At 35.7% G+C, this 12,350-nt stretch overlaps 1 protein-coding gene across 1 annotated transcript; it reads right to left on the reverse strand.

Annotated features, from left to right (window-relative positions):
• Nucleotides 1-3,609: 3,609 nt before the first annotated feature.
• On the reverse strand, nucleotides 3,610-10,659 carry LOC137655040 (WAS/WASL-interacting protein family member 3-like). Its single transcript, XM_068388933.1, has 3 exons — nucleotides 10,515-10,659; nucleotides 4,878-5,770; nucleotides 3,610-4,766 (listed from the first exon to the last, which is right to left on the reverse strand). Exons 2-3 carry the CDS (start codon nucleotides 5,391-5,393, stop codon nucleotides 3,915-3,917), a joined length of 1,368 nt encoding a protein of 455 aa, XP_068245034.1. The 5' UTR covers nucleotides 5,394-5,770; nucleotides 10,515-10,659; the 3' UTR covers nucleotides 3,610-3,914.
• Between the last annotated feature and the right edge of the window lie 1,691 nt (nucleotides 10,660-12,350).

The following is a 12,350-nucleotide window of genomic DNA, read 5'->3' on the forward strand; positions in this document are numbered from 1 at the left end:
AGCACGATGAGAAGTTATTCGCATTTTAGCATACTGTCTTAGGATATTAAATTTATTATTCGTGTACTTTATTGTACATACAAGATCTAAGAGCTTTCGATGAATATTTTAGATACCACATTTCTATATAATATCACCTAATCGTGTCAACTGTTTGCCTATTGATGTTAAAATAAACCATATTCGTCTTGAAGGAGAAAATTATGTTGAATGGATCCTGGAGACTTTTAGAATAGAATAGATTATGGCACCTGTCGAAAGAAGCACACGTTACCTACTACAATTTTCAAAGCTGTCGTCAAGATGTATTTGACAACAATGCTCATGATGAGCTCCAAAAATTGCAGTTGGAGACTATATAACGGAGATGACAAATCTTTCTCGTAAGGTGAAGAAAGAGGCTAACAGGACAGTAACAAACTAAGAATTAAGTGTATATTCTAGCAGAGGGGCTACAAATCCCTAACTTGATATTGTTTTTTCCAAGAAATAACAAGATCATATTTTAAATGACTTTAGCTATTGCTTGACATAGTAACCTAGTTATCTTCATTAAAGTAGTAAAACTGCTAAACTTGCAAAAATCGGAATCACTTTATGATATTGTGTGTTCTGAATATTATGAAGAGACAAAGCAAGACTGATTACACATTATTTATGCTGCCTCTGAAGGTACCCGCAAATGACCTATTGAACAGGCCACTGACACAACTGTCATTCATCTTTATATATACTGTGCTTCAAGACTGCTTTCGTAGGAATTGGGATTGATAAATAACTTTTAACTTATACCTGCTCACATATTCGCTGACATATTTTTTACCTAACTTTGACATATCAGAAATATACTGGGAGGTACTGTAGTGAATGTGATGTACTTACTTTAAAAGGAAGAAAATTAGAGCCAGATTTTTTCCAGAGTCTTCTCCAGGCTATTTTTTTTTTCTTTTTTTTTTTGCAGGTAAGTGAAGAGTCATGAAATGTTTTCTTTTTGCATGATGATAACTCAACCTCCGATGTAGATTTATTTTATTGCATGATGAAAGCAGGTTTAAAGTTTGAATAATCTCATGAGGCACATTATTAGTACAATGACTTTCAAAGCAACTTAATAAGTTTTCTTCATTTTTAACAGAATGCTCCTTTAGATTTCATGCATTGATCGTAGTTTCTCTGTTACCTATTTAGAAATCAGTTCCTACTTATGCCCCGATTCTTCTAAACCCAAAGGGTAAGCTAAATAGTTTTAAAAGGGTTTCACAGTTATACAAACGCAAAAGTCAGCGAAAGCTATTAAAGTAAAACCTTATTATGGCAGCTGATAAGGTTGCATATAAATTTATGAATTAAGATAATGAATCGAATAACGTTTTATGGATTCCTTTAAATATTTCCTTGTGTGTTAATAAAGTAAGAGGTGTAATATCTAAACTGCATTAAAACATAGTATCAGGCGTTTACATGTAACATGCTTTATAGATATACATGGACCTGAAGGCTTTATCACTTTCTGATTTGTATAAGAAAATAAGAGAAGAAAAACAGAAAAGCCTCAATTTGTTGAAGTCGGAGAATCTGAGCCTAAACTTTGTCACTAGCGGCAAATAATGGAATGAAAACTTAGGGTTTAAATATTATACTTAGTAACGTTTAGGTAATTCATAGTGTATTCATGATAAGATGTTCAAGATTCTCTGAATTTTCAATCAACAGTAAAACGCGTTGCAGGTGTTCCACTAGAAGTAGATACATCTTAGTTCAGCATTTGATAATTCAACCATGATTAAAGAACTTCAAGTGCCTAATTATATAAATTTCTTATGTTAAATAACATGAAAAAATACACAGGAAACCTAACGTTTATAAAAACTTACACCTGTATATGTTATGAAACCATCTTCGGAAAAAAGCAATACTTTCAAGAACCATTATATTTTACATAGGCCTTATTGGTTGTCTGATTGATAAGATATAAAAAAAGCGTAATAAATATGTTGATTTCCAAATTATCTAAATTAATATAGAATTTCCACACAGTTTACTCATGAGTTACGAAACATCCATAAATACTCTTTTAGTGACATTCTCACAATCCATTTCCGATGTTTGTGCACAACAGAGAAAATGTGGAACATATTAATTTCATATTTTAAGTTGTTCTTTCATACTCATTGAAGTTTATTCTCGAATAGCGAATTCCTTATTCATTTCCTTTTAATGTCATTTGAATTTAAAGGCTTTCTAAAATATTTTTGCTATCTATTTAAGTGTTTCATTGGATGTCTCAGAAAATGTAAATGATTAAGAGCCAAGAAATTAAAATTTCTGCTATTTCAGCTGCATCATTGAAATAATTCTCATCAAAAGCTCCACTCAAAAATAAGAAGAAATAGTTACAACTCAAATGTATCCAGCCATTAATTTTCATGTGGCAGAAGAGGGTTCAAGACTGCATTCTTTCAATACAAGGAATTTGTGAAGGCCAAGAAACCTCTTAAATAGGTTACTCGAAAGTGATTGGATTATCTGAACTGAAATTGCTTTAAGATAAATTTTACGAAATTTAAGCGATTTCCCCTTCTTGCTGGTCACAGAAACATTCACATTTTCAACTGCCATTTTGTGGATGAAACCTAGCCCGTAAGATAGGCGGCTGGGTTCATTTGTGTGTCACAAATAGTATCTTTATGACAATGTTCTTAAAACTATTAATGTGCCGTAGCCTTTTTGCAATAGTTTTCCCTAGGTTGGTGTAAGATTTCGTTTTATTTGTATATAGTTTTATGGTTTCTTTGATGGATTTATGGAATTTAGGATTGCAATACCTTCCTGAAGGGTATAATCAGTCTCACCTCTATACTCTTATTTAGTGTATTTACTTGATTTGATATATTAAAAGGTAAATGAAATCTATCTTATTATCAATTATTTTCCTTAATTAGCTTTATTTTTTTATTTCATTAAAATATTATTCATATACAATTATGTCGATATATATATATATATATATATATATATATATATATATATATGTATATATATATGTATGTATATATATATATATATATATATATATATATATATATATATATTTGTATATAATACACACACATATATATATATATATATAAATATACATATATACATATATATGTATATATATGTATATGTGTATATATATACACATATATATATATATATATATATATATATATATATATATATATATATATATATATATATATATGTATAGATAGATAGATAGATAGATAGATAGACATTTATGTATATATTTGTATATATGTATTATATATATATGTATATATATATATATATATATATATATATATATATATATATATATATATATATATATATATATATATATATATATATATATATATGCGTGTTTGTGTGTGTGTGTGTGAGAGAGAGAGAGAGAGAGAGAGAGAGAGAGAGAGAGAGAGAGAGAGAGAGAGAGACTTGTAATAAATAAGAAGCAATGATAGCGTAAAGTCAATAGAATAAATGTAATTGAACTATAAACCTAAATAAGAAAATATAAAAAGAAGGGTGATTCAAAATCAGCATACAGGTTTATTTTTTTTTTATTTTATATAACAATAGATAAATAAGAAATTGAAAATATGGCAGCTTAAAGCAGAGATACTGAAAAGATTGAAAATAAGGAATCTATATAAACTCTACGAAAATTTCCTCCAAAGTCGTCTAAAATAATTTATACAAAGTGATTATCAAAAAATATGAAAAGACTGACTTAATCCAAATATGTACATACAAAGTATAGTCGCTCCGTTCATTGGAGCATTTCTAATCTAAAGAGAAGGGCGTCTTGTATAACCATGGTTGTCGCACTTGAAAGCGAGTCACAAGTTATCTGGAGGGAATTGAGACTACCCTTGTCGACGTCCACCAGAAGATCCACCACTGCCGGGCTTAGCGAAGACTTCGCCAGTAGCCCCATCCCTGACCCTCATGGTGTTAGTGTCATAATCATAGTAATAATCAGGTGCGTCTGGGTCACATGGGTTGCCTGATTCATAGGGGAAGGAAACTTCCCTACCGGTGTCTTTGTCTACGTACCCATAGACGCCCCTCACAACACAATCAAGACCTTTAGTTTCATTCTTGAAAGATCCGTCAGTGTTCACGTATCCCCATGAGAAGGTTCCATCACCATTTTGATGGGACCAAGACCTAAGAATCTTGACTTCTGGTTCCTTGCGGCCACGGATTTGTTCTTCGTCGTCAAGGTTGAAATCCCTGTCAATGCTTGCCAAAGTTCCAACTGGCCGACGGGGTGCTTGAGCTTGACTGGGACGTCTAGGCTGTTGGGTAAAGACTGGTTGCCGAGGGGCTGGAAGTGGCTCTGGATTGAAAACTGGACGAGGGGCAGCAGTCACGGGATTAGGCAACAATTCCACAGGGGCGTCATCTACGTAAACATAGTCATAGTCGACGAAATTATCAGTTGGAGGAGGAGGAGGAGGGGGAGTGGTGGTGGGACGAGGTGGCGGTGGAGGTGCAGGTAAGGGGACACCTACAGATGGACGAGGGCGACCTTGAGGGTTGCGAGGCCTAGAAATTCTAATAGGACCAGCACCTTCCAATGGAGACAGAGCAGCGCCACGGAATGCAGGTCTCTGGGGCAGGGGAGAATCTGACACAGGACGGCGGCCTCGAGTTCGGCGGTTGCCGTCTTGGCTCTGACTGAGCACAACACCGATGACTATGGCCAAAACTAACTGTGGAGAGAAAAACAATAAGCATGTAATAAACAGTGATTAAGTGGGTAAAACAAAAAACAAAGAAAAAATAAATAGTATCAAATGAAGCGACCTTCAAGCACAGCTTACCAAGAGGGCATAGGCACCAATTAAAACTGCTGCCTGCAGCCCTGCTAAGCCCACTGGACGGTGACGGCGTTCATATGTACGGGGTGGGACAGGCGGTAGTGGCGGTAAAGAGTCTATGATAACTGCAGGTTGAATATCACTAGCAGGAGGTCTGGGAATTTGTGTGGATAGTGTGGCAGCAGCTGCCTCTGCTTGATGTCTGTGCTTCGCAGCAATCTTAGCATCGTTTTTGTGTATTTTTCGGTAGAGGAAAGACACATTCTTTCTGAAGTTGAGGGGGCCATCGTTACTTTTCTTATGGACAGTAGCTACTTCAATTTTAGGTCCTACATTAAGTGAGGACCTGAGCGGATGGGTGCGCTTGAGATCCTTGGCCGGAATCGGGGCATGGATGTGGCAATGATGGCATGATGAGGAATCGGGTATAGGCAAGGCAATGCTCCTGCCCACCGTAACAGCGGCAGGAGAGGCCGCCGAATGCGGAGGTGGCGGCGGCGGAGGCGGAGGAGGAGGCATGGGAAGATATTATCAGACATCCCGTCATTTCCATCTCACCAGACCCTCCTTGCCATCCCTCGCAGGAAGCTGTTTAGCCAGTGAGCAATTATTCCAAAAGGGACGAATGACAGATGGTAGCATTGCACTTGGAAAGAAAACGTCTGTCCATCTCGCAGTCCTTCAGAAGGAAGGAGTTCTTGATATCTTGTCCTGCCTGGTTAAAAATGGCACTCAACTTTTAGATGCCTGAATAGATGTACTTTGGAGTAAATATGATTCCACAAAAATATCACTTCGGCTACCTTTTTGTTAGCGGTAGAAACACTTAATATCTTAAGTCATTGTTTGTTTCGGTGAAATATAAGTTCGAAATCTATAATTTTAATGTCTCTATGCTGGAAAACAAAACAAAATTATCAACAAAATACATACAGTTAATTCTTATAAAATAACTAATGAATAAAAGAATATGAAAATAAAGCAATCTACAGGAAGTACATAATAAAAACTATTCATAGTTTTTTTCCTCATAATACTGATGTCATTCACCACCGTCTATTCCATACATGCATGCACCCAGGCTAAGACCAAAATACCCACCCACTAGAGGTGCCACCCAGAAATTATCATCATCTAAAACGAACAGGGATTTATCCAAGCAAACATCGCTAGTTCACCTGGAATTACCTCTTTTAATCATTACAAAAGAATTAAAACGTCCGGCGATGAACAACCCCACCTTTCACAACCACCGCTTGCAACACACAACTAGAGGCATTTTTGCTGCACTCATTCCACAGCAGTTCCGAAAAAGTTTAGAAATATGTTTCAAGTTTATACTCCCCGTCAATCCTAGTGTTTCTTCAACAGACAGCATCCAAGTCACACGCTGTCATGTGCGAAAAATAGGTTTGAGAAGATTCAAACTTCGTTTTCACATTACTTTAATCAGATTCCTACAATATTTCCCTTCTCAACTAGGTTCAACTTGATCGTTCCTTGTTTTAAAACGAATAAGAAATATTGCTATGCGTATCCTTTACGTAGAAAACATCTATAATCAGGTCATATGTACTAAAAAGTTTATTTAAGAACAAAAGAAAACAATAAAAAGCCCGTATTATAAATAGTAGAATACTGAATAGGAAATAATGAATGGTAAAACTAAAGTACAGTAGTAAAACAATCTATTAAGCAAAGGGAAATCCCAAGAAATTTCCAATGACAAAATAATCGACCAGAAAGATTTCCTTTTCCATAGAAAGTGTTGGTGAATATTCAACTAATTTCTTGCAGTTCCATTTAAGGAAATAATAAATCAAATCCCTTACTTGAAAGGTGGGTAAAATAAAAACATCAAAGATAATAATTCGTATACCTTACTAAAATGGCATCCTTTTTAATTTCATTCAAAAGTTGCGAAAGGGAACCCTTTTGAACAGTTGCAAGCTAAATTCCCAAAAGAAAAAAAAAAGTTGGGTTCATTTTCATGGAAGAGAAAGAACTAATAAGTGGAAATTCCGTAAATAAAATGCTTTGGTATTCAGAGCTTACTGATCTTTATCTTAAGAGGGAATTAGTGAGATGCGAAGAATAATTGATTTCTCGCCCAGAAAAGAAAAAAAGTAAAGCATGAAAATAAAAAAAATAAAAAAAAAATCAGTGTGGGGGTGGTGTTGGTTGGGCAGGATATGTGTTCCAGTTGCTGTACAAGAGGGAATCTGCGAAGCGGCACCTTGCGCTAACGATACTGGAAAATTCCGATGTTCTGCTCGGGTGTGGGGGTGTGTGCTTAGCTGCTTTTATGAGCGTATGCATGCAGAGTGCATGGAGGTCTTGCAGATTCAAAATAACCAGACAACAGCTACACGTTGAGAACCCTCGTAAAGTGAGAAAGATATCAAGATAACACTGACTTTGTAACGACAAAGAAGCATTATGAAAATACATACTAGCATTGAAGCATAACGAATCGCTTACGAAAACCTTTCATTTGTTGAATTTTAAGTCTGATATGAAATAAAACCGAGAAAGTCAATAATCTAAGCACCTGGTGACCTCAACATTAAAGACTTTTAAAAGCAAGCTAGTCACGGACGAAGTGAAAGAGAAAAACGACCAGGAGAGGCCAGTGCACTTTATAGTCAGCATGCATGATAAGTCGGTTTGCTAATCCGAGAGATAGTAAGAGTGAGAAAGAGAATTACAAAACTATCATTGTGTCACACGCACCTAATGAGTTATTGAATATTTGTTCATCATTAGGGGGGTCAAATATTGTAAACTATCATTCTAAATATCATCATTGGCAAACCAGTTAAAGAAATAAATGCAAAACTCAATATAATCAAATTCATATAAGTATTGTAACTATATCATGAAAAGTCAAAACATATTGAGCCTTCCAATTTGCGAAGTGAAAACAATCCAGGTAAGCTATTGATACCGTCTTTTAAAGGTTAGGTCAAATTAATGTTCGAATAACCTTTCATTAGGTCACAAGAAGGCTCTGCTTACGCCTGTGATAAAAGTCAGTATTTGACCTATGAAATTCTGGACGTGTTTTGAAAACGTCTGTAAACCTCTGACAAAATAAAAGGAAGAAAAATAGATTTCCCTGAAATTCAATACTCGTTAAGCCTTGAATATGGCTCAGTTTTGCCTAAAATTATCATCAAAACGTTTATAACCTTATATTTTTTTTAGGGGGGTGGGTGCAGCCAGAGTTTCATGACAAATGTTTTAATCCATCCTTGCATCATTTCTGTTCTTGATAGAGTAATAGAATAAGGATAACTGTTGTTAGCGGTAGGTCTCTCTCTCTCTCTCTCTCTCTCTCTCTCTCTCTCTCTCTCTCTGCTGGTGAAGGCCACCCGGTACACCAAGCGATAATCCCCTTTATCAAGAGGCATCCAGATTCCATGAGCCGGCCTGGAAATCCCCGTCTCCTCCTTCTGATACCGACTCCGCCCCGGACTCAAAATGACCCATGAAGGAAATGGAAGATTGGCAACGGTTCGGACGTTTTCATAGCCATCCTTTCTTTCTTCTGCTCACTTTCAAATTGGTGCTAGAATAAAAATTTTGTTTGTTCAATCGTTGGTTTGCCGTTCGTCATTTCATAAAACGAAACCGTGTATTTTGATATAAAATTAAAGTACCAGTTTTAGTCAGGAGAGGAAAGTACACAAAGTATCAACAGGGCTAAACAAGAGAATGCTTATAAAATATATATCTTTAATAATAATAATAATAATGATAATGATAATAATAATAATAATAATAATAATAATAAGAAGAAGAAGAAGAAGAAGAAGAAGAAGACTTTCGCATATCCAGAGAGAGAGAGAGAGAGAGAGAGAGAGAGAGAGAGAGAGAGATCCTCTATCACTTTCAAAATGATCTTAGAAGATCATTGCTTTACCTGAAAGTAAGTAGGCTATACTCCATGCACCCACCCTCCTGGACAACATCCACCTCCCCCCCACCCAAAAAAAAAAAAAAAAAAAAAAAATAAGAAAAAAATAATGACTATGCAAGTTACGACCAAAAAAAATGTATCGCTCATTCATAATGACGCAATGTCTCTTAGCTTTAATTAAGGAGGTCATATTATGAGCATGAAAGGAAATGAACATTATCCATGTTTGAAATTTGAAATGTTTCCCTAACCCATTAGTTAAGGAGGGAGGAAATACTTCATGTCATTGAAACGATAGATTTAGTTCATTTGAGTACCTCATTATCCAGATGACTAACAAAGTTAATTAGTATTATGTCGCTCAGAATTCATTACAAAGGCAATCTACTGCGTCATTCATGTTTAAACATTATATACATATATATTGCAGCATCATGCCCAAGATGTGTGTGTGCGTGTGTGTGTGTGTGCGGAGCACGTTTTCCTTCAACTACTTTCTTTATGTTTCGCTATTGTTCGTATTCAGTTTCTGTAACAGTGATCCGATTCAGTGACGCTGCAATATCCTGACACATTCAAAAAGAAATATATGCAATGATACTTCTTATGCAAATTCAAAAATAAAAAATAAATTCTGACATGAACGTTCCGATTGAGGCCAACTTATACAGCGCCTTATATAAAAAGTCCAAAACTGACCGCTAGACAAAAATTTACGTTCAGATTCACTTTCATTAGGACTCAGCTACCGCAACACGTTCACCCAGGCGGTACGTGGGTTTACTTCTTCAATAAGCCTTGTAAGTCAATAATAACACAGGAAGTAAATAGGAAAATTAGTAATAATGATAACATTAATTGCATTATGGAAAACGGCATATGAGGCCCATATAAGGTTTTATAATATTTTTTTTTCTTCACTGAAGTTTACACGATTCAGAGGCCCTGAGAATGAAAGTGGAAGTGATTTGATCTAGTTTTGTTTAAGGCCATCCCAAAGGTAGACGAAGCCACGAAAATATGGATGCCTAAAAAACTTATTCCTCCTCCTAAGAACTAAAACAAACGAAGCAATTAGAAAACTTAAATGAAAGAATTAAAATTCAGGAAAACGTCTTAACTGTAATTCACTGTTTGCTTCGATACGCATACTAAGCTAATGGCCAAAGGGAACTCATTAAGATCCAGAGGAGCACAAAGTTAACGAAGGCGTTAATGACGTCGGAATGAATATCTTTTTTAAATCTCTGTAAATCCCTGCTATGAAATTGTAAACTTTTGTTATTCAGGAGTTATTACAAAGTATTTCGTTATCGTTAAACATTATTATGAATGATGACAATTATACCATTATCAGTCATGAATTGATAAAAAAGAAATAATATTCTCTCTCTCTCTCTCTCTCTCTCTCTCTCTCTCTCTCTCTCTCTCTCTCTCTCTCTCTCTGGTAACAATTATCAAGTTGATTAAAGTGATGCATCACATATCACGATAATTTTTGTCATTAAGGAGCTGTTAAGTCCTTATTCAATGCAATGTTTGTTAAAACAAAACAAAGTTTTTTTTTCAAGAACCACAGGAATATTCAATCTCAAAGTTTCCTCTAAATCACACGTCACATCACTTATCCACTTATCTTCCCCCTCCTTTTATCACTGGGGAAAAATGTAAACAATGGCTCAAAGAAACAATCACAATGATAACGAATGAATTAATACAGATAAAAACGTCGATGCTTTATCAAATTGTTTCCACTGGGGAGCCCTCCGAGTCCCGATCACAACTGGCTGGGCCACTCCCTCGCAACCAAACTTTGCCCGCTCACATACACAGCCACACACGCACACATACACACTGCAACACTTCAGCAGCACTTTTGAACTTTGCGTCCAACATGAGATCGTTCCTAGTCCATAGGTCAAATGGCCTCTCCCCCCCCCCCCCCCTCCCACCCGTTAACAATCAACCCCTCCCTTGTTTCAACCATTCACCGAATGGGGACCTTGCTGGAGGAGGTCTGCCACGGGTCCTTGGGGACTCTCGACTCTGGACTTCTGGGTTTCATAATGTTAGTAGACGAGACTACGGACATTTATCCACTGAGGATGTAGGCGACCGTGTCAGAGAGAGAGAGAGAGAGAGAGAGAGAGAGAGAGAGAGAGAGAGAGAGAGACGGAAACCTATTGCAGAGAAAATAAGATATATAAAAAAGTACGTTATTAACCAAAAGATTGGATTTTGCCCAACAGTGTGTTGAAAAATCATCAAGGGCTTTTTCTTAGCAGCCACACACACACACACACACACACACACATATATATATATATATATATATATATATGTGTGTGTGTGTGTGTGTGTGTGTGTATAGAGTAACATAGCTTAAACTCTAAACTACATTGGCACAAGATTCTGTAATAAGCGTGCAGCAGCTGATGCTAAAAAGTCTAAACGTAACATAAAGATCATTGAGAAAAAAAATATGTTAAAATATGCGAACTCTTTAGTTGATAAAGTAGTGCACAAGCTTTAGGCAATAATATCAAGGTTGACATATTGATTAAAATAAGTCCAATGTCAGTCATGGATTCTTAGAATTCACAAAAGAAATCGAAAATTTCAATGTTTAAATATTTACAACTCAGGAAATATAGACACTCGTGAACCAATTCTAAGTTTCTTTTTTTTTCATTTTTTTTCTTCTTTCAAGGATACGGCCGTCTTTTGTCGTCTTGTGTAAAAAGTAATTGAAAAACCTTAAACCGTTTCTTAATAAAAGTGGATTACCTTGGCAAGGTGTACTGACAGGCGAACAAGCTGAAAGTGGCTCGTATAGGATCGTTGTTTCGAACTGGTTTCTACATTTACAATTTTTTTTATTTGTATTTTCATCTTTACATAGAATATATGGAGTTTTTTTTTCTGATGTGATTAAATTAATACAAAAAGCAAGTGGAACTACTTTACGGAATATGGCATGAGCGTCTCTTATGTCTAATAAGGTTCTCCTTTTATCCTCACAGGCAGAGGTAATGGGATACCCAGGATCCAGAGAAGAACTGGGTCCTCTGGATACCTTAAATTTCGTTCTCCTATCTGATATATATATATATATATATATATATATATATATATATATGTGTGTGTGTGTGTGTGTGTGTGTGTGTGTATGTGTGTTTGTGCGTGTGAGCATGTGTTGTTAGTAAAGGTATGCATAAAAAACAACGATGACTGGTCTAGAATGCTCGTATCAACTCTTGGGAAAGCACACTTCTTCAATCTTTGCATGCAGCCACGCATTCACGACTTCAGACTAACAAGCATTGCGATTGTCTCTCTCTCTCTCTCTCTCTCTCTCTCTCTCTCTCTCTCTCTCTCTCTCTCTCTCTCTCTCTCTCTCTCTAAAATTTACATCAAACAACAAATAAAGATTCTAAGAGTAAACAGTTTTCCGAAATGTGTATTATAGAGAAAATCGATATGTATTTGAATAGTTTTATCAGAAAGTTATTATCTCTGAAATTATTATTTCTAACTTCAGGCAGCTTAAAATA

Source organism: Palaemon carinicauda, chromosome 16 (genome assembly GCF_036898095.1).
Source record: "Palaemon carinicauda isolate YSFRI2023 chromosome 16, ASM3689809v2, whole genome shotgun sequence".
Lineage (NCBI taxonomy): Eukaryota > Metazoa > Arthropoda > Malacostraca > Decapoda > Palaemonidae > Palaemon > Palaemon carinicauda.

Excerpts from the sequence above, each read along its gene's own strand:
- LOC137655040 (XM_068388933.1), bottom strand. The coding sequence starts at position 5,393 with ATGCCTCCTCCTCCGCCTCCGCCGCCGCCACCTCCGCATTCGGCGGCC. Across the intron at positions 4,767-4,877 it reads TTGGTGCCTATGCCCTCTTG|TTAGTTTTGGCCATAGTCAT; the intron begins GTAAGCTGTGCT and ends TTCTCTCCACAG.